The sequence below is a fragment of the Gymnoscopelus microlampas genome (genome assembly GCF_963454915.1).
Source record: "Gymnoscopelus microlampas genome assembly, chromosome: 20".
Lineage (NCBI taxonomy): Eukaryota > Metazoa > Chordata > Actinopteri > Myctophiformes > Myctophidae > Gymnoscopelus > Gymnoscopelus microlampas.
Window position 1 is genome coordinate 42291681 of NC_139957.1, and position 22686 is coordinate 42314366.

The following is a 22686-nucleotide window of genomic DNA, read 5'->3' on the forward strand; positions in this document are numbered from 1 at the left end:
GGCAGCATCTGTAGTGTGTAGACAGCTGGACTGTGGCTCTGCTGTTTCAACACAACGTAGTGATGGTTCTACATATCAACATGTATGGATGATTATATCTTCCTGTGATGTATCTGAGTCCATACTGAGGGAGTGTGGAACAATACGGTCTATTACTTCAAAATACATACTGGAGGTGATCTGTTCAGGTAACTCTTATCTATCTATCTGTCTATCTATCTGTCTATCTATCTCTCTGTCTATCTATCTATCTATCTATCTATCTATCTATCTATCTATCTATCTATCTATCTATCTATCTATCTATCTATCTATCTATCTATCTATCTATCTATCTATCGATCGTGTCTCTGTGTGTGTGTGTGTGTGTGTGTGTGTGTGTGTGTGTGTGTGTGTGTGTGTGTGTGTGTGTGTGTGTGTGTGTGTGTGTGTGTGTGTGTGTGTGTGTGTGTGTGTGTGTGTGTGTGTGTGTGTGTGTGTGTGTGTGTGAAGGAGACAGAGTGTGTGAAGGAGAGAGAGAGAGAAGGGGGAACAGAGCGCTCTGGCCACGTTCAGGTGTTTAGAGTCTAAACACCTGAACTCACTATAAACACAACCCGAGATATATGTCTAAACTTTAGACATATATCTCGGGTTGTGTTTATAGCGAGCTAAAGATGGTTGTGTCCTCACTCAAACGCACACTTGTCCAGTCGGGCAAGCCGAAAGCAAAGTCCACCTGCCCGCACGTTTTATTTAGCTGCCACGGGCAGTCGGGCAGCCGTTAGTGTCAACCCCTGTGTAGGGTTTCCTGGAAGTTTTCGGGCTTCTGTGGGGGACTGATAGTGGTGATGATGATGATGATAATTACGATTAGTTTCTGTTTTTCATGTGCTTGTCTTAAATGTAGTAATTATTAATTAATTAATTAGTATATTTATGTATTTGTCAGTTTGTTCATTTATTTATTTATTTCAGTCACATGTAACATTACGTTATTAGTCTTTCTCTCTCTGTGTAAAGAGCGTCAGTCAATCCATTGCTCTCTGATGTGTTTAGAGTTTAATATGAATCCATGATGACTTTTGTTTCACTTGGTCTAATACCCTGTCTGTCTGTCTGTCCGTCCGTCCGTCCCTCCCTCCCTCCCTCCCTCCCTCTCTCTCTCTCTCTCTCTCTCTCTCTCTCTCTCTCTCTCTCTCTCTCTCTCTCTCTTCAGAGTCTGTGAGGTTGGTGAATGGGACTGGTTTGTGTTCAGGCAGAGTGGAGGTGAAGTCTAATCAGTCGTGGGTCTCAGTGTGTGAAGGTGACTTTGACCAGCAGGATGCACAGGTGGTCTGTAGGCAGCTTGACTGTGGGCCTCCTTCAGTCCTCCAGGGGGCGCTCTATGGAGAAGTGAATGCATCAATGTTGACCAAAGAGTTCCAGTGTAAAGGCAACGAGTCTGCTCTCCTGGACTGTAGAACCTCAAACTCAACTAGAAACACCTGCTCACCTGACAAGACTGTTGGACTCACCTGCTCAGGTATAATAATGATAATAATAATAATAATAAACTTTATTTGTACTGTGCTTTTTAATAACAATGTTACGTAGTAGTTAATGAACAAGATAAAACATTAACAAAACATTGAATAGGTAACTGACCAAAAGGAAAAAAATAAAACATATAATGAAAATCTAATATATAAAAAGACAAAATTGTTTAAAAGGATGTACCTAATCAGACAATAACAGAAATTCAATGATAAAGTAAATTGGAGCTATGAAATGGCCGTACAAATACACGCGCGCTCACACACGCACACACACACACGCACACACGCACACACACACACACACACACACACACACACACACACACACACACACACACACACACACACACACACACACACACACACACACACACGTTTTAATCTCTCTCTTGTCTTTGTACAGTGGTCAGGTTGGTTGGAGGAACCAGTCACTGTACTGGTAAACTGGAAATGAAAACCCATGGAGAGTGGAGACCGGTGGATGGTCGGTCTACATGGAACCTGAAGTCATCATCTGTAGTGTGTAGACAGCTGGACTGTGGTTCTGCTGTTTCAACACAAATGAGTTCTGGTTCTACAGATCAACGTTTATGGAGGATTACATCTTCCTGGGATGGATCTGAGTGTTCACAGAACGAATGTGAAACAATGGAGTATGATTATTTTATTGACAGACTGAAGGTGATCTGTTCAGGTAACACTGTCTGTCTGTCTGTCTGTCTGTCTGTCTGTCTGTCTGTCTGTCTGTCTGTCTGTCTGTCTGTTTGTCTCTCTCTCTCTCTCTCTCTCTCTCTCTATGTGTATGAATATATATATATATAATAGGTATTTTCACAATTTCGACTTGTGGCTCCTTGATATGTACTGTATGTCTTGATTAAGATTGACATTCTTTACTCAAAAATAAAGGTGGTTAAAAATTAAAAAGATCTCTCTCTCTCTCTCTCTCTCTCTCTCTCTCTCTCTCTCTCTCTCTCTTCAGAGTCTTTGAGGTTGGTGAATGGGACTGGTTTGTGTTCAGGCAGAGTGGAGGTGAAGTCTAATCAGTCGTGGGTCTCGGTGTGTGAAGGTGACTTCGACCAGCAGGATGCACAGGTGGTCTGTAGGGAGCTTGACTGTGGGCCTCCTTCAGTCCTCCTGGGGGCGCTCTATGGAGAAGTGAATGCATCAATGTGGACCAAAGAGTTCCAGTGTGAAGGCAACGAGTCTGCTCTCCTGGACTGTAGAACCTCAAACTCAACTAGAAACACCTGCTCACCTGACAAGACTGTTGGACTCACCTGCTCAGGTAATAATAATATAAATCATAATCATTATAATAATAATAATAATTGAGGGTTCGAGGCCTATCAGGCTCGAAACCTCTTTGAAATACTAGGCTTTTGTTGTATATTTTCGATCCTAAGAGCGGGCATTTAATACCGGTTTCCTGGAGAAAGCCTAAAGTTGAAAGAAGTCCAGAGTCCAAGGATTCAAGTCAGGGCATCTTTTATTTTCAGCCTGACTGGACGTCTGCCATATTGTCCTGATAAGCAGCGCCCAGTCACAAGTAACAACAAAGCATTTATACACTGTTCACCTCCTGTCAACAAGGGGAGGGGTCACGTAGTTTTAGCCCAGCCCCTGATCCCTTTGTCTGCCTATCCCAGCACAAGTACATTCTGACAGGGTTGTTGTCGTGGTCGAGTCCCCGCCTACCTCCTGGTATCACACATTTGAATGTATTCCCTTATATGACACATACAAGTTATCAATTATACTTAGACACAGTACTTCAAAATATAACCTGGTTGCTAATTCTTATCCAGCATCTCTCAAGCTTTAGAATGAATCCACACACTTTTATACTTCATAGTTGCAAACAACAGTTAGAAATACAATGGGTCTATACAAGCAACATTTACTCCAGACTGAATATTTTCCTTAATGACATTTCCCTTGGTTTACAGCACAGGTCAGAGTTATCCACTTTATTCCTCTCATATGTTTTCACACTGTGCTACTTAATACAAAATAAGCTTTTACCAAGAAATCAGAATAATACAGTGTAAATTCAATCTGCAGTCTGCATGACCTTACCTAACTTCATCTCTGCCCCCTATCTTAGAGACCGAGTAACAGATGTTTCACTTTGACCACCACCCTTGCATAAAAACAATGGTACTGAAATCGACCTCCTGATTAACAAAAGAACTTGGCTCTGTGATTTGTTTTGAGTTCACACCTAAAGCTGGGTTCTGCTGTTGCAGAACAAAGACCAGGATCCTCAGGGTGTGACTGATTTAATCAGACTTCAAATCTCTTCCTGCCCAGACCCCCACTCACCTGGGCTTCGAAACTTAAACAATGGCCAAGAACTTTTGGAGTGCTTGGGAATGTAAATTGATGATCGCCTCCCCCCAGATGGGACAGACACTGTTTCCGACTCCAAAAACTGTTAACTGCAGAACTCAAAATCACCCAGTATTTGTGACACAATATTAAATCAATTGTCTTATGAATAGCATGTTCTTGTTTGAAAGTTTACTTCACTTTCTTCCGCCGTTTGTTCAGTTCTGGCCAAACCGTGTGGTGACTTTTTACGAAACTCGGCAATATGGTAGAGGGCTATGCCAAACGGCGAAGACCCAAAACTCAAAACCATCGGCCAAAGGGTGGCGATGTAGCACTCAATTGAAAATACCAACTTTGAACAGGTACAACTCATGCCCTGTTTGACCTACAGCCATGAAACTTCGATACACACATGCGTCTCCTCATGCCTAACAACTTTCACACTCTGACTTTTGACCTCTGACCTTTAGATCTCCCACCATTTTGAATTATATGATAAATAGTAAAAATCTATCTCCTCCTGGGATCTTTGAGCAATCTGCACGAAACATTTTACACATGAGCTTTAGACCTATGCCATCAAACTGGGGAAGCGGATTTTCCGCTTCCCCAATTTGGGCTAATTTCTTTCTGTGAAAAAAAAATAGCTTTTATGAGCCAATGAATATTGCAGTTTTTGGACAAGTTGATACAAATAAAAAATAAAACAATATGAAGCATATAATTGTTATACTTAATGGCCTTATAATGCTGATAAGGAATTCTAAAACAGAGGCAATACAAATACAAAGTAGCCTAAATAATTGAGCACTATCAACTGTCCTCAAAATGTAGTACATTTTACAAGCCTAAAGGCAATAAACTCCACTTTTGGTTTAGATTATTATTTCATATTATTTATTTACTACTTATTCTTGTCTTGTCTCTTTACAGAGCCTGATGTTGTCAGGTTGGTTGGAGGAACCAGTAACTGTACTGGTATACTGGAGATGATACACCAGGGAGAGTGGAGACCAGTGGATGGTCGGTCTACATGGAAATTGAAGTCATCATCTGTAGTGTGTAGACAGCTGGACTGTGGCTCTGCTGTTTCAACACAAAGCAGTGATGGTTCTACAGGTCAACCTGTATGGAAGATTACATCTTCCTGTGATGGGTCTGAGTCTTCACTGATGGAGTGTGGAACAATGGAGTCTGGTAGTTCCACTGACACACTGGAGGTGATCTGTTCAGGTAACACTTCTACTTTGTATAAGTAAAATCTACTTAAAAGTTTATAACATGAGTACAAATACTAAAAAGTCCATAAAATGAGTAAAAATACTCAAAAGTCTATTACTGTACTGTATTTGAGTTAAAGTACTTACAAGTAATCAAAGGGAGTTAAAACACTTAGCGAGCGGCAGGTACACTTAAAATGTATTAACATTGTGTTATTAGTCTTTCTCTCTGTGTGTTAGGGGCTTCAGTCAATCCCTGCTCTCTGATGTGTTTAGAGTTTACTATGAATCCATGATGACTATTTGTTCACTTGGTTTAATACTCTCTCTCTCTCTCTCTCTCTCTCTCTCTCTCTCTCTCTCTCTCTCTCTCTCTCTCTCTCTCTCTCTCTCTCTCTCTCTCTCTCTCTCTCTCTCCCTCTCTCTCCCTCTCTCTTTCTCTCTCTCTCTCTCTCTTTCCTTTGTCCCCCTATGTCTCTCTCTCTCTCTCTCTCTCTCTCTCTCTCTCTCTCTCTCTCTCTCTCTCTCTCTCTCTCTCTCTCTCTCTCTCTCTCTCTCTCTCTCTCTCTCTCAGAGTCTGTGAGGGTGGTGAATGGGACTGGTTTGTGTTCAGGCAGAGTGGAGGTGAAGTCTAATCAGTCGTGGGTCTCAGTGTGTGAAGGTGACTTTGACCAGCAGGATGCAGAGGTGGTCTGTAGGGAGCTTGACTGTGGGCCTCCTTCAGTCCTCCAGGGGGCGCTCTATGGAGAAGTGAATGCATCAATATGGACCAAAGAGTTCCAGTGTGAAGGCAACGAGTCTGTTCTCCTGGACTGTAGAACCTCAAACTCAACTAGAAACACCTGTTCACCTGACAAGACTGTTGAACTCACCTGCTCAGGTAATAAAAACAATAACAATAACAATAATAATCATAAAAATAATTATAATAATACACTTTATCTGTACACTTTCCTATCAAGGTTTACATGGTTTACAAAACTAGATTCAACTTACAGGAACATAAAATGGACAAGATAAATGCTCAAATAAAAAGCATATATTGTATAAAAAATGTTGTAGTATGCAGATCAATTATTTTTTTAAACAAAGGCAATAAAACAATCAAGTAAATAAATTAGCTCTATGAACTGGCCTTAACATTAACATATTTTTTTAAAGTGATATAATATATGACAAGCCTGAAAAAAAGGCAACAAACTAAACTTGTATTATAATTGTATAATGAATGTTCTATTATTTATTACTACTCACTCTATTTTCTGTGTACAGGGGTCAGGTTGGTTGGAGGAACCAGTAACTGTACTGGAAGACTGGAGATGAAACACCAGGGAGAGTGGAGACCAGCGGATGGTCGGTCTAAATGGAACCTGAAGTCATCATCTATAGTGTGTAGACAGCTGGACTGCGGCTCTGCTGTTTCAACACAAAGGATTTCTGGTTCTACAGATCAACCTGTATGGAAGATTACATCTTCCTGGGATGGATGTGAGTCTTCACTGTGGGAGTGTGGAACAAAGATGTCTGAAACTTCTACTAAAACACTGGAGGTGATCTGTTCAGGTAACATGAACTATCTGTGTGTGTGTGTGTGTGTGTGTGTGTGTGTGCGCACGCACGCACGCACGCACGCACGCACGCACGCACGCACGCACAAAATCGTGTGTGCACGCTTTCGTGGGTGTGTGTGTGGAGTATAAGGTGACTCCTAGAGGTTGATATCATGCCCAGCATGTCAGTTTTTCTAGTGTTAGTCTTCACTTTAGAATGAATTTATTATGAATCCATGATGACTATTGGTTCACTTGGTTTAATACTCTGTCTGTCTGTCTGTCTGTCTGTCTGTCTGTCTGTCTGTCTGTCTGTCTGTCTGTCTGTCTGTCTGTCTGTCTCTCTCTCTCTCTCTCTCTCTCTCTCTCTCTCTCTCTCTCTCTCTCTCTCTCTCTCCCCCCCCTCTCCCCCCCCCAGAGTTTGTGAGGTTGGTGAATGGGACTAGTGTGTGTTCAGGCAGAGTGGAGGTGAAGTCTAATCAGTCGTGGGTCTCAGTGTGTGAAGGTGACTTTGACCAGCAGGATGCACAGGTGGTCTGTAGGGAGTTTGACTGTGGGCCTCCTTCAGTCCTCCAGGGGGCGCTCTATGGAGAAGTGAATGCATCATCAATGTGGACCAAAGAGTTCCAGTGTGAAGGCAGTGAGTCTGTTCTCCTGGACTGTAGCACCTCAAACTCAACTAGAAACACCTGCTCACCTGACAAGACTGTTGGACTCACCTGCTCAGGTAATGATAATAATAATAATAATAATAATAATACATGTAATCTGTAGAACTCTTTCCACTCAAGGTTACGTAGTGCTTTACAATACAAGATTCAAATGCTTAAATAAAATATAAAAGTAGATGGTATACAAAATGGTGTATTACGCAGATAAATTATCAATTCTAAAACACAGACAATAAAATATAAAGCATTATATATTTTTTAATATTTTAAAAACGTAATTCAAAATCTGACAAGTCTGGGATAGAAAAATGTTGCAACAAACTTCATTATTGGTTTGGATTATTATATTATTTATGTACTACTTATGCTATTGTCTGTGTATAGAGGTCAGGTTGGTTGGAGGAACCAGTCACTGTACTGGTAGACTGGAGATGAAACACCAGGGAGAGCACGAGGAAGAGTGGAGACCAGTGGCAGGTTACTATAGATTCTATAGAATCTGGAACATGAAGTCATCATCTGTAGTGTGTAGACAGCTGGACTGTGGCTCTGCTGTTTCAACACAAATTAGTGATGGTTCTAAAGATCAACCTGGATGGAGGACATCTTCCTGTGATGGGTATGAGTCTTCACTGAGGGAGTGTGGAACAATAGATTTTGGTACTTTCGCTGACACAGTGGAGGTGATCTGTTCAGGTAACACTACCTATCTATCTGTCTGTCTGACTGTCTGTCTGTCTGTCTGTCTGACTGACTGACTGACTGACTGACTGACTGACCGACCGACCGACCGACCGACCGACCGACCGACCGACCGACCGACCGACCGACCGACCGACCGACCGACCGACCGACCGACCGACCGACCGACCGACCGACCGACCGTCCGTCCGTCCGTCCGTCCGTGTTTTCTGTTCAACCGCTCATTGTGTGTTTGTATAGTATGTAGGGCCTGTTGGAGGTGTTTGGGCTTCCCCTCGGGTTACTGAGGGAAGACTGATGAGGATGATGATGATGATGATGACTAGCATTCGTTTTTCTTGTCGTTGTCTTCAATTTAGTAATGATTCCACGTTTTTTTATGAGCACATGTAACATTATGTTATTAGTCTTTCTGGATTGGTGTAAAGGGCTTCAGTCAATCCATTGCTCTTCGATGTGTTTAGAGTTCATATACTACTACTATATATACTCTCTCTCTCTCTCTCTCTCTCTCTCTCTCTCTCTCTCTCTCTCTCTCTCTCTCTCTCTCTCTCTCTCTCTTTAGAGTCAGTGAGGTTGGTGAATGGGACTAGTGTGTGTTCAGGCAGAGTGGAGGTGAAGTCTAATCAGTCGTGGGTCTCAGTGTGTGAAGGTGACTTTAACCAGCACGATGCACAGGTGGTCTGTAGGCAGCTTGAGTGTGGGCCTCCTTCAGTCCTCCAGGGGGCGCTCTATGGAGAAGTGAATGCATCATCAATGTGGACCAGAGAGTTCCAGTGTGAAGGCAGCGAGTCTGTTATCCTGGACTGTAGAACCTCAAACTCAACTAGAAACACCTGCTTACCTGACAAGGCTGTTGGACTCACCTGCTCAGGTAATAATAACTATTACAGGTAGTGTAGGCCAGCATATTACAGGTAGTGTATTACAGGTAGTGTAGGCCAGCAAGTTCGGAATTTGGCAATCAGGCTGGAATGTGAAAAATCGGATGGATGTGTCTTGATCATTTGACTAAAGAGATAATATATACCGATGTGCGTTTGGACAACATTTGTAGGAGTAATATAAAAAAAAAATTGGCCTCCTGGTGGCGCTATTATAGGGCAATGTTGCTCCTCAACGTAGTGCGAATGTGTGTGTAAAGTTTCACCGCAATCAGACGCTGTAATCATGATTTGTGGGATTTTGTTCAAAATGGGCCACTCCTGCAAACTTTAGATGTCAATCTTAGCCAATCAGGATGGAATATGAAAAATCAAACAGATCCGTATTGATCACATAACTAAATAGAGATCATGTGTACCGATTTGCGTGAAATTTGGATAAAATCTGAAGGAGTAATATCTAAAAATGCGTTTTACAAAAGTCGGCCTCCTGGTGGCGCCATTAAAGGCAGATGTGAAGAATGAAGGGCAAAGGCTCACTCACCTTTGCCGAGGTAAAACGTTGATGCTGGAATCCGCCAATATCATTTTTTATCAGAGCTTATTGACTACTATGGGGATTCTGTCCTTTGGATGAACCCTCCACTGTCCTACATCGGAATTGATACTCGTCATGTAGATTAATAGCGTGACATTAGAGTTGGCTCGAAAGTCAAGTACAAAATCTGGGCGGACACAGCTTAATTAATCAGGCCCACTGTGACTTTGGACCCTGGATACCGTCATCCCAAACACGAAAAGGGTTTACAGGGTTCCGAAAGGGGCTAACATTACATTTAAATAATTTATTAAAAATATGACAAGCCTGTGATAACAAGTCAACAAACTAACATTTTCGTGACAAATGAAAAGTTAAAGTTAAACAATGAAAGTTATATTATTTATTATTTACTCTATTGTCTCTGTACAGAGCCTGACGATGTCAGGTTGGTAGGAGGAACCAGTCACTGTACTGGTAGACTGGAGATGAAACACCAGGAAGAGTGGAGACCAGTGGAAGATGGTTTGTCTAAATGGAACATGAAGTCATCATCTGTAGTGTGTAGACAGCTGGACTGTGGCTCTGCTGTTTCAACACAACGGGGTGATGGTTCTACAGGTCAACATATATGGAGGATTACATCTACTTCCTGTGATGGATCTGAGTCTTCACTGAGGGTCTGCGCAGAAAAGGATTCTTATACTTCCACATTTCCTACACTGGAGGTGATCTGTTCAGGTAACACTATCTATCTATCCATCTATCTATCTATCTATCTATCTATCTATCTATCTATCTATCTATCTATCTATCTATCTATCTATCTATCTATCTATCTATCTATCTATCTATTTATCTATTACATTACATTACAGCCATTTAGCAGACGCTTTTATCCAAAGCAACTTACAATAAGCATTCAACATAGGTAGGGAAGGAAAATTACTAATCACTGGAAGTCCTAAGTGCATTTTCTGCTAAAACAAGCAACCAAGAGTATACCGAGAGCTAAGGTAAAAGTGCAATATATCAGCTACCTACTTTCTTAAACAGATGAGACCAATAGCAAAATCAAATGAGCAAGAGCTAAAACAAATAAGTGTATCGACTAAACAAGATCCAATTAAACAATACAATAATAAAACAAGAGTTCCTACAACAAGTAGGCAAGGCGAAGAGGAAGGGTAGTGTTTCCTGAAGAGGTGGGTTTTCAGCCTGTGGCGAAAGATGGGCAGTGACTCTGCTGTACTGACATCAGTGGGGAGTTCATTCCACCACTGTGGGGCCAGAACAGAACCGTGTAGTGACCGTGTAGATCAGCCAGAAGGACCCTTCTGGCTGATCAGGCAATCAGCCTCGAGGCAATCAGTCGCCCCGAGGCAATCAGTATCTATCGATCGATCGATCGATCTATCTAATATTAATTAACAATTATATTTTATTGACCCCAATCCACCTAAACTGTGGTTAACCGTGGCAACCGTGGGTAAAACCGCAATCCGTGCATCTCTAGAGTGTGTGTGTATGCGTGTGTGTGTGGAGTATGTAGGCCAGGGACTCCTGGAGGAGGACTGATGATGATGATGATGACTAGCATTAGTTTCTTTTTTCTCTCTCGCTTTCTCTCTTCAGAGTCTGTGAGGTTGGTGAATGGGACCAGTGTGTGTTCAGGCAGAGTGGAGGTGAAGTCTAATCAGTCGTGGGTCTCAGTGTGTGAAGGTGACTTTGACCAGCAGGATGCACAGGTGGTCTGTAGGCAGCTTGAGTGTGGGCCTCCTTCAGTCCTCCAGGGGGCGCTCTATGGAGAAGTGAATGCATCAATGTGGACCAAAGAGTTCCAGTGTGAAGGCAGCGAGTCTGTTCTCCTGGACTGTAGAACCTCAAACTCAACTAGAAACACCTGCTCACCTGACAAGACTGTTGGACTCACCTGCTCAGGTAATAATAATAATATTTATTAGTGAGGTTGCCCTAACAGGGCAACCAGACTATTGTTGTAGTTGGACTTTATTTATTCTTTCTAGATAAACTTTATTTCAAACCGCTATTTCTCCCACAGTTTTTATTCCCCAATGTCATGCCATATGTCAAAATGACCGTCTAAATCGGGAATCGTGCGCGTGTATAGGGCTAAGAGATTGGTTAAATAGTTTAATTGATATTGATTTATTAGTGCATTAAATTTCCCCATCCACTTTAATGTAAAAGTGAAAAAACTCAAATTCAAGTATTTTTTTCTCAGAAACCGTAAGAGCTAGAGTTACCAGATTTGGAGGGAAGGTTCGTAATTTAGTCCAAAATTATTTAAAAAAAATATCACACCATTCGGCCTCATGGTGGCGCTATAACAGCCTCCTTTACGTTTTGGCCCGTAACTCTTGAACCGTAGGTCCTAAAATCAAAATTTCCTTTCACCTGGATTCCTTGGGTCACGACGCATCTCCCCATATAGGCCACGCCCATTTGCGTCAGGATAGATTTTTTGATATTGATTTATTAGTGCATTAAATTTCCCCATCCACTTTAATGGGAATTGCACAAACTCCCATTCAAGTATTTTTTTCTCGGAAACCGTAAAGGCTACAGTTACAAAACTTGGAGGGGAGGTTAATATTTTTTTGAATAATTATTAAGAAAATAATCACACCAGTCGGCCACATGGTGGCGCTATAACAGCCCCCTTTACCTTTTGGCCTATAACTCTTGAACCGTAGGTCGTAAAATCAAAATTTATTTTTCCCTGGATTCCTTGGGTCACGACGCATCTTCCTATATAGGCCACGCCCATTTGCGTCAGGATAGATTTTCCGCCATTTTGAATTTTCTTCAAAACACACTTTTTGCTCCTTTTCCTACAAATTTTTTCCAAATCTCACAAAAATCAGTACACATGATCTATGTATCCATGCGATAAAGGTATCCAAACGGCATTTTGATAGTCCTTACCGTTCGTCCGTAATTGGCTTCCAAAGTTAGCGGGAGGGGCCCGTTTTACAAAGAATGCCAAAAATCACGAACGAAACGTCCAATCGATCCCAGATTTGAATGTCGAGGGTGGTTTACTCAACAAATCCCCAAAAGCATTTCCACTTTGACCCATAGGGGGCGCCACAAATGCGCAAAATGTGACCGTTCGATGCAAAAACATGATTTTTGGGGGATCAATCCTCTCAAAATGAAACGAAAGCGATCTCAGGAGTGACGACACAATGTAATTGGCGCAGTCTCCGACGTTATTCCTCCCAGCGTATTCCTCGAGTCCCGGCGGCCACGTCCCGCAACCGGCGTCACCGCAACCACACTCTGCAATTTCCCCGGAATTGCGACGCGTCTAGTTATTATTATTATTATTATTATTATTATTACCCTAATTATAATTATAAATCATTATAATTATAATAAACTGTATTTGTAAAAAAATACAATTACAGGAACAGTACTTGAACAAGATGATACAAATAAAAAATAAAACAATATGAATTGTATAATTGTTATATTTAATGGCCTACTGAGTCTGGAATTCTAAAACACAGGAATTAAAAAGACAAAGTAGCCTAAATAATGAAGCACTATGAACTGTCCTCAAAATTAAAGTATGTTTTTAAGAAGCGTTTTGTAACGTGACAAGACTAAAGGCAATACATTCCACTTTTGGTTTTGATTATTATTTTATAATGACAGTTATATTATATATTTACTAATTGACTTGTCCCTTTACAGAGCCTGTTGATGTCAGGTTGGTTGGAGGAACCAGTCACTGTACTGGTATACTGGAGATGATACACCAGGGAGAGTGGAGAACGGTGAATGGTCGGTCTACATGGAACCTGAAGTCATCATCTGTAGTATGTAGACAGCTGGACTGTGGCTCTGATATTTCAACACAAAGGAGTTCTGGTTCTACACTTCAACCTGTATGGAAGATTACATCTTCCTGTTATGGATCTGAGTCTTCACTGAGGGAATGTGTAACAAAGAAGTCTGGTACTTCCACTGACACAGTGGAGGTGATCTGTTTAGGTAATACTATCTGTCTGTCTGTCTGTCTGTCTGTCTGTCTGTCTGTCTGTCTTTTCATCCCCTCATTGCGTGCGTGCGTGCGTGCGTGCGTGCGTGCGTGCGTGCGTGCGTGCGTGCGTGCGTGAGTGAGTGAGTGAGTGAGTGAGTGAGTGAGTGAGTGAGTGAGTGAGTGAGTGAGTGAGTGAGTGAGAGAGAGAGAGTGGATTATGAATGGACTCCTGGAGGTTTTTGGGCTTCTCTGGGAGGACTGATGATGTTGATGATGATGATGACGACAACTAGCATTATTTCAGTTTTTCTCATATTCGTATTTAATGTAGTAATGATTATTGATTTTTTTTCTTACATCTTTAATTGTTTAATTTTTTGTATTCATTCTTTCATTTATTTATTTCAGAGCACATGTAACATTATGTTAATAGTCTTTCTCTCTTTGTGTAAAGGGCTTCAGTCGATCCACTGTTCTCTGATGTGTTTAGAATGTAATAGGAATCCATGATGACTATTGGTTCACTTGGTTTAATACTCTCTCTCTCCCCTTTCTCTCTCTCTCTCTCTCTCTCTCTCTCTCTCTCTCTCTCTCTCTCTCTCTCTCTCTCTCTCTCTCTCTCTCTCTCTCTCTCTCTCTCTCTCAGAGCTGAGGTTGGTGAATGGGACTGGTTTGTGTTCAGGCAGAGTGGAGGTGAAGTCTAATCAGTCGTGGGTCTCAGTGTGTGAAGGTGACTTTGACCAGCAGGATGCACAGGTGGTCTGTAGGCAGCTTGACTGTGGGCCTCCTTCAGTCCTCCAGGGGGCGCTCTATGGAGAAGTGAATGCATCAATGTGGACCAAAGAGTTCCAGTGTAAAGGCAACGAGTCTGTTCTCCTGGACTGTAGAACCTCAAACTCAACTAGAAACACCTGCTCACCTGACAAGACTGTTGGACTCACCTGCTTAGGTAATAATAATACAAATAATACATAATAATAATAATAATAATAATAATAATAATAATAATAATCGTTATTATTATTATTATTACCCTAATTATAAACTGTATTTGTAAAATAAATGGGCTACATAGGTCTAATGGTTTACAAAACAAATACAATTACAGGAACGGTACTTGGGCAAGATGATGCAAATAAAAAATGAAACAATATGAAGCATATAATTGTTAATTACTTAATGGCCTACTGTATGCAGATAAGGAATTCTAAAACACAGACAAAATGAATACATATTTGAGTGTTTCGAAAAATGAGAAGCCTAAAGGCAATAAACTCCACTTTTGGTTTGGATTATTACTTTATAATGATAGTTATATTATTTATTTACTACTTATTGTCTTGTCTCCTACAGAGCCTGGTGATGTCAGGTTGGTTGGAGGAACCAGTAACTGTACTGGTATACTGGAGATGAAACACCAGGGAGAGTGGAGACGAGTGGTCTACATGGAGAGTGATTTGTCTACGTGGAACCTGAAGTCATCATCTGTAGTTTGTAGACAGCTGGACTGTGGCTCTGCTGTTTCAACACAAAGGAGTTCTGGTTCTGGTTTGAATGATGATACAGGTTCTGGTTTGAATGATGATACAGGTTCTGGTTTGAATGATGATACAGGTTCTGGTTTGAATGATGATACAGTTCAACCTGCATGGAGGATTACATCTTCCTGTGATGGATCTGAACGTTCACTGAGGGACTGTAAAGTAAAGTACACTGGAAAAGTGTATTATGCAAAAGACACACTGGAGGTGACCTGTTCAGGTAATTCTATCTATCTATCTATCTATCTGTCTATCTGTCTATCTGTCTGTCTATGTCTCTGTCTGTCTGTGTAACTGTCTGTCTGTCTGTCTAACTGTCTGTCTGAATATCTGTTCGTCTGCCTGTCTGTCTTTGTGTTCATCCCCTCATTGTATGTGTGTGTGCGCGTGCGTGCGTGTGCGCGTGCGCGTGTGTGTGCGTGTGTGTGTGTGTGTGTGTGTGTGTGTGTGTGTTTGTGTGTGTGTGTGTGTGTGTGTGTTTGTATACGGACTTGTGGAGGTTTTTGGTTTCCTGTGTGAGGACTTATGATGATGATGATGGTGACGACTACCATTAGTTTCATGTTGTCTTATGTTTGTATTCAATCTAGAAAAAAATCCTTTATTTATGTTTATTCACTTATTTAATCAATTGTGTGATTGTTTGCTCGATTATTTATGATTGGGTTTTTTCTCAATTTTTGGGCGGTGCAACCGCCCCTATAAGTGAGGTTTGGAATTTGCACCCCCCCAACCCCGCGCTGTGATTGGCCACCAGTGTACCCCCCTAACCCTGCACCGTGATTGGCCACCATGACTCTATTCAGGACCGTGATTGGCTAGAAACACATGACACATGTGCATAGCCCTATAAATACGCGCGCACACTTAAAAAAACACAACTATGTTTTTTTTTAAGTGAATCACTTCCATCACTGTGAGCCCAGTATTAGCCCAGTATTGTGATTAGCTAGCAAGACACCGCCCACTTCACACTGGGTGTGATTTTTTACTTTATTAATTCTATTTATATATTTATTCATTTCATGAATTTCAGTCATTCCATTGCTCTCTGATGTGTTTAGACTAGAGTTTACTATGAATTCATGATGACTATTAGTTCACTTGGCTTAATAATCTCCCCCGCTCTCTCTCTCCCTGCCTCTCTCTTTCTCTCCCTCTCTGTTTCTCCCCCCCCTCGCTTTGTCTCTCCAGAGTCTGTGAGGTTGGTGAATGGGACCAGTGTGTGTTCAGGCAGAGTGGAGGTGAAGTCTAATCAGACGTGGGTGTCAGTGTGTGAAGGTGACTTTGACCAGCAGGATGCACAGGTGGTCTGTAGGCAGCTTGAATGTGGTGCTCCTTCAGTCCTCCAGGGGGCTCTCTATGAAGAAGTGAATGCATCATTGTGGACCAAAGAGTTCCAGTGTGAAGGCAGCGAGTCTGTTCTCCTGGACTGTAGAACCTCAAACTCAACTAGAAACACCTGCTTACATGACAAGACTGTTGGACTCACCTGCTCAGGTAATAATGATAATTAAAGCTGCAAGCAGCGATGACTGGGCCCTCGCACCTCTGTCCACGTTGGGGCCAAATATAGACCAATCAGAACAGGGAGCAGAGCTAAGTAACTCTAATGAAGGACAAGGACTTTCAACCGAGTCCAGTGAGACGACTCATGACTCTTTACGACACATTGTTAAAAAACAAAACTTCAAAACTATGTTTTGGAAGTTTAGCATATCTGCTGGTAACTGGAGTTATGGCTATTTAAAGCCCAGCCAATAGGAACACAGAGGGGGTGGGGCTTAAGCAATTACAGCCTGTCCCTATTGGCCATCTAAGAGCACCTAGAATGTTTGGGAAGTTTTGCATGCTGGGAACTGGAGTTATGGCTGTTTAAAGCCCAACCAATAGGAATTGTAGATTTTCATTTCCTGTTTGGCGTTGAAGTTTGACGCTTCGCCACAGTCGCGCAGTTTTACAAGAACTTTTCATCGTTAACACGATGAAACACTTGTGTACGCTGAGCGAATTTGAGGCGTATCCGTTAATCTGCCTATGAGGAGTTTGTTAAAGAACAACCTGTGAAAATGGCTTGAAATGCACAAATACGCCACTAAGATTTCAAAATGGCCGATTTCCTGTTGGGTTTAGGTCATGTCTCCAAGAGACTTTTTTTGTAAGTTGGGACATGATACAAGTGTGTAACAATTTGCTTACATGTAGGTGAAACTGTATTGTGGGGCCTCAAGCACATTTTTTTTTTAAGGGGCGCTATTGAGCCATTAGGCCACGCCCTTTTTTAGACAATTAAAATAGACAAATGGGCTAAAAGGATGTACTAATTCATAAGAGAAAGGCAATATGAAGATACAGTAAATGAGAACTATGAAATGGCTATAACATAGAATTACAGTTTCAGAAGTCATTTAAAATATGACTAGCCTGAGGTATACATGGTATACAAAATGGTTTGCAATAAAAAGATAAAATAAAGCATAATTATTTTAGATAACATTTGAATTAGAAATGAGATAAAACTAGAAAATGTGCTCCTCGGAGCACAGGTCTCCGCCAGGTCAGGAAGTGGGTTTGGGACCCATCCGTAGCGAAAGTTTTTCTTTCCGTCGTGAAAATGTGTCTATCGCTGTACTGTGATTGGCTGATTGGTATTCAGACCCTTTGCTCAGTACTGTGATTGGCTAGCGAGACGCATGACGAAATTAACAACTCATAAATAGCATCACTCACTTAAGAAAAAAAACTTTTTTTTATAAGTGAGCTTCCATCACTGTGATCACAGCCAATCACAGCGCGTCTCAAAGTTTGAAGTTAATTTCATCATGTGTCTCCAATCACAGGTGTTCACAGACGGACACACACACACACACACACACACACACACACACACACACACACACACACACACGGACGGACGGACGGACGGACGGACGGACGGACGGACGGACGGACGGACGGACGGACGGACGGACGGACGGACGAAAACATACTCTCCGCCATGCCTTCGGCCTGGCGGAGACAATAATCACTAACATGTTTTTAAGAATTGATTTAAAATATTACAAGCCTGAGATAAAAAAAAGACAGCAAAGTAAACGTTTGGTTTTGATTATTGGCTTATGCAAGTTACATTATTTATTTACTACTTATTGTCTTGTCTTTGTACAGAGTCTGGTGATGTCAGGTTGGCTGGAGGAACCAGTCACTGTAGTGGTAGACTGGAGATGATACACCAGGGAGAGTGGAGACCAGTGGAATGTCTGTATACATGGAACCTGAAGTCATCATCTGTGGTGTGTAGACAGCTGGACTGTGGCTCTGCTGTTTTAACACAAAGTAGTGATGGTTCTATAGATCAACCTTTATGGAGGATTACATCTTCCTGTGATGGGTCTGAATCTTCACTGAGGGAGTGTGTAACAATGGACACTGAGACTTTGAGACCTGACTACACACTGGAGGTGATCTGTTCAGGTAACACTATCGCTCTATCCATATGTCTGTCTGTCTGTCTGTCTGTCTGTCTGTCTGTCTGTCTGTCTGTTCCCCACCCTCTTAGTTTGTCAACTTAGTAATGATTCCTTTTTTCCCCCCATTTTTTTGTTTTTTTTGTTTTTTGTTTATTTATTCTTGTATTCATTTCAGAGCACACAACATTATGTTATTAGCCTTTATCTCTGTGTGTAAAGGGCTTCAGTCAATCCATTGCTCTCTGATGTGTTTAGAGTTTACTATGAATCCGTGATGACTTTTGGTTCACTTGGCTTAATACTCTGTCTGTCTGTCTGTCTGTCTGTCCGTCTGTCTGTCTGTCTGTCTGTCTGTCTGTATGTCTGTCTGTATCTCTCTCTCTCTCTCTCTCTCTCTCTCTCTCTCTCTCTCTCTATCTATCTATCTATCTATCTATCTATCTATCTATCTATCTATCTATCTATCTATCTATCTATCTATCTATCTATCTATCTATCTATCTATCTATCTATCTATCTATCTATCTATATATATGTAGAGTCAGTGAGGTTGGTGAATGGGACTGGTTTGTGTTCAGGCAGAGTGGAGGTGAAGTCTAATCAGTCGTGGGTCTCAGTGTGTGAAGGTGACTTTGACCAGCAGGATGCACAGGTGGTCTGTAGGCAGCTTGACTGTGGGCCTCCTTCAGTCCTCCAGGGGGCGCTCTATGGAGAAGTGAATGCATCAATGTGGACCAAAGAGTTCCAGTGTGAAGGCAACGAGTCTGTTCTCCTGGACTGTAGAACCTCAAACTCAACTAGAAACACCTGCTCACCTGACAAGACTGTTGGACTCACCTGCTCAGGTAATAATAATAATGATGATGATGATGATGATAATAATACGCTTCATCTGTACAATTTTTTTTATATTTACATTCCTTTATCCTCAGTGTACATGTAACATTATGTTATTAGTCTATCTATTTAATGTTTTTGAAGCTTATCTATGAAATAGTCTAATATTGCATTTTGCCATATGATACATATGTGACCGAGATGTGTTTATTTATTATTATTATTATTATTATTATTATTATTATTATGTATCTTTATTATTATTGATTCATAATGAAAGTTATGTTATCTATTACTTGTTATTATATTGTCTCTGTACAGAGCCTGATGATGTCAGGTTGGTTGGAGGAACCAGTAACTGTACTGGTAGACTGGAGATGAAACACCAGGGAGAGTGGAGAAAAGTGGATGATCTCTGGTACTATAGGTGGAACCTGAAGTCATCATCTGTAGTGTGTAGACAGCTGAACTGTGGCTCTGCTGTTTCAACACAAAGGAGTGATGGTTCTACAGATGAACCTCGATGGAGGATTACATCTTCCTGTGATGGTTCTGAGTCTTCACTGAGGGAGTGTGGTACAATGTTGCCTGAATGGTCTACTGACACACTGGAGGTGATCTGTTCAGGTAACACTATCTATCTATCTATCTATCTATCTATCTATCTATCTATCTATCTATCTATCTATCTATCTATCTATACGTCTGTCTGTCTGTCTGTCTGTCTGTCTGTCTGTCTGTCTGTCTGTCTGTCTGTCTGTCTGTCTGTCTGTCTGTCTGTCTGTCTATCTGTCTGTCTGTCTTCAATTTGGTAATGATTCCTTTATTTATCATTTTTATTTGCTCATTTATATATTTCAGATTACATGTAACATTATGTTCAGTCTCTAGTCTTTATTCTTTTCTCTCTGTGTGTAAAGAGCTTGGGTCAATCCACTGCTCTCTATGTGTTTAGAGCTTACTATGAATCCATGATGACTATTGATTAACTTGGTTTAGTAATCTTAATAATCCCTCTCTCTCTCTCTCTCTCTCTCTCTCTCGCGCGCTCTCGCTCTCTCTCCAGAGTCAGTGAGGTTGGTGTATGGAACTAGTGTGTGTTCAGGCAGAGTGGAGGTGAAGTCTAACCAGTCGTGGGTCTCAGTGTGTGAAGGTGACTTTGACCAGCAGGATGCACATGTGGTCTGTAGGGAGCTTGGCTGTGGGCCTCCTTCAGTCCTCCAGGGGGCGCTCTATGGAGAAGTGAATGCATCAATGTGGACCAAAGTGTTCCAGTGTGAAGGCAGCGAGGCTGTTCTCCTGGACTGTAGAACCTCAGACTCAACTAGAAACACCTGCTCACCTGACAAGACTGTTGGACTCACCTGCTCAGGTAATAATAATAATAATAATAGAAACAAAATTTCGAAGACATTTTAAGTGTGCCTGTCGCTCGCTAAGTGTTTTAACTCCCTTTGATTACTTGTAAGTCAGTGGCGTAACAAGCCGACAGTGGGCCCCGATGTGGGGTGGTCACCTTAATTATGACAATAAGGGTCCTATTCAGGGACACTTGGAGCAAACCGCTAGTTTCGGAGTGCGGACTAGGCAAGAGGCGTTGCCCCGCAAAATTTGGTATTCTGTGGTACTCCCCCGCCCCGCAAAACACCTGCGCTCCCCGTTACATTATGCATAGGTGTGGTTTGGGCGTTACAATGATAAAACCAATCACCGTGCCAGAAGCCATTGCCTTTAAGAGAAGACTGCGCTAGCCGTCATCCGCCGTCATCCCCGATTCAATATATGCTCTAGCCTATCTCCCCCTCTGCACTGTTGCCTGGTCTGATTATTATAAGCCACATTGGGCTTGTTTTCCTTCTTTTTTATTTAATTTATCCAAATACATTTTTGTATTAATTTGTAGCCTATTGTGTTAACAATAAGCGTGTCATATTAGTCAGATCCGGAATAGTATTATGAAACTTAAAGACATTTAAAATATTTATACTATTGGTACACACGGCTGCTCCCAAATAATTAATTACATCATGTTGCCACAACGCTCCTACAGGCACCCATGGACCTCCAGCTGGTCGACCACAGGGCTTGGCGGTGGTACACTGACATACAGTAGCACATGGGTATAATAAATGGGACAGTTTTAGGAAAGGTCTATATGTACTCACTTTTGCTGTTATTGTTCTATTTCCACCATTCTAATGGATTCCAGGGGTGTGTAAACAGGGGTGTGAAGTTGCTCCATAGTTTCCTCTGAAGTGACGCAGTTAAAGTTAACTTATACATCCATATTGTCCCCATTATCTTTCATCATCCACCTTTGTTCAGTAATCCCGAACAGAGCTACACTTTAAGTTTACATCAATCATATCCTCTCAAACCCAGACACATAGCTGCGAACCGAGGTTTGGGTGGGTTCGGGTCAATCAAATATAATTATTAATTAATATCGGATAAACCGCGGGTGAAATATTGCGGTAAATAAATTAATGACATCTAATAGCCTATATCTATCCATAAAATAGCTAAATCTCTGCGTGCTTGTGTCTGTGTGAGTGTGTAGAGCAGTGCGATGCGATGACAAAATGCATTGATTTAGCCTATGGAATGTCGGTGCGTCTTTTTTCTTTTGGTGCTGCAGTGGTGGAAAAAGTACTCAAATTCTTTACTTAAGTAAAAGTACCGATACTGCAATATAGAAATACTCTGTTACAAGTAAAAGTCCAGAATTCAAAATTGACTTGAGTAAAAGTACAAAAGTATTGGCATCAAAATGTACTTAAAGTATCAAAAGTAAAAGTATTTGAAAAATATTTGAAAATAGCAGATCTACAAGCTCTCAACGCGTCCACCCTTGAGAGCTTGTAGATCGGCTATTTTCACAAAATTTATCTGTGGAACCGAGTCAAACAAAATGGGGGGGGTCCCCAGTTCAAATATGGTTATTTTGGGGGGTCGATGGCCTGAAAAGATTGAGAACCTTTAACAGTAAACATGAACGTAGCGTTTACGTGGGGAATATAATAATAATATAATATAATATATTATATTATATATTATACTGGGTGCGTTCGGAAATTACGCACCGGAGCACACTCGCCTATTAGTTTGTATTGGCCAGTGCGCTCAGTGCTGTATTTTCGAACGCGCCCATAATATATAATATAATATTCACCCGCAGCATGGGTTTAACGACACAGCAGCCAAAATGAAAATCACACTAGATGATCCGATCATCTTATAAAAAATGTAAGTGCTTAAGATTTTAGCCCAAACCCAACGGGACCCGACCCGTGCCGGGTCGACGTTTTTTTTTATCCAAATAAATTCATATATTAATTCATTTGTAGCGTATTGTGGTCCCAATAAGCAACGGCTTTCCAAGAGTATATGAAAGCCATTTAAAATAGTTA

General features: G+C 41.4%; 1 protein-coding gene across 1 annotated transcript in view; it reads left to right on the plus strand.

Annotated features, from left to right (window-relative positions):
* LOC311036148 (uncharacterized protein) overlaps positions 1–22686 on the plus strand; it is a gene marked incomplete at both ends in the record, with an annotated part of 40508 nt that overhangs the window by 11569 nt on the left and 6253 nt on the right. The window contains one exon of the mRNA XM_084044675.1: positions 4971–5084. Within this exon, the coding sequence (XP_083900801.1) occupies positions 4971–5084 (114 nt within the window). The remainder of the gene's footprint in view (positions 1–4970; positions 5085–22686) is intronic.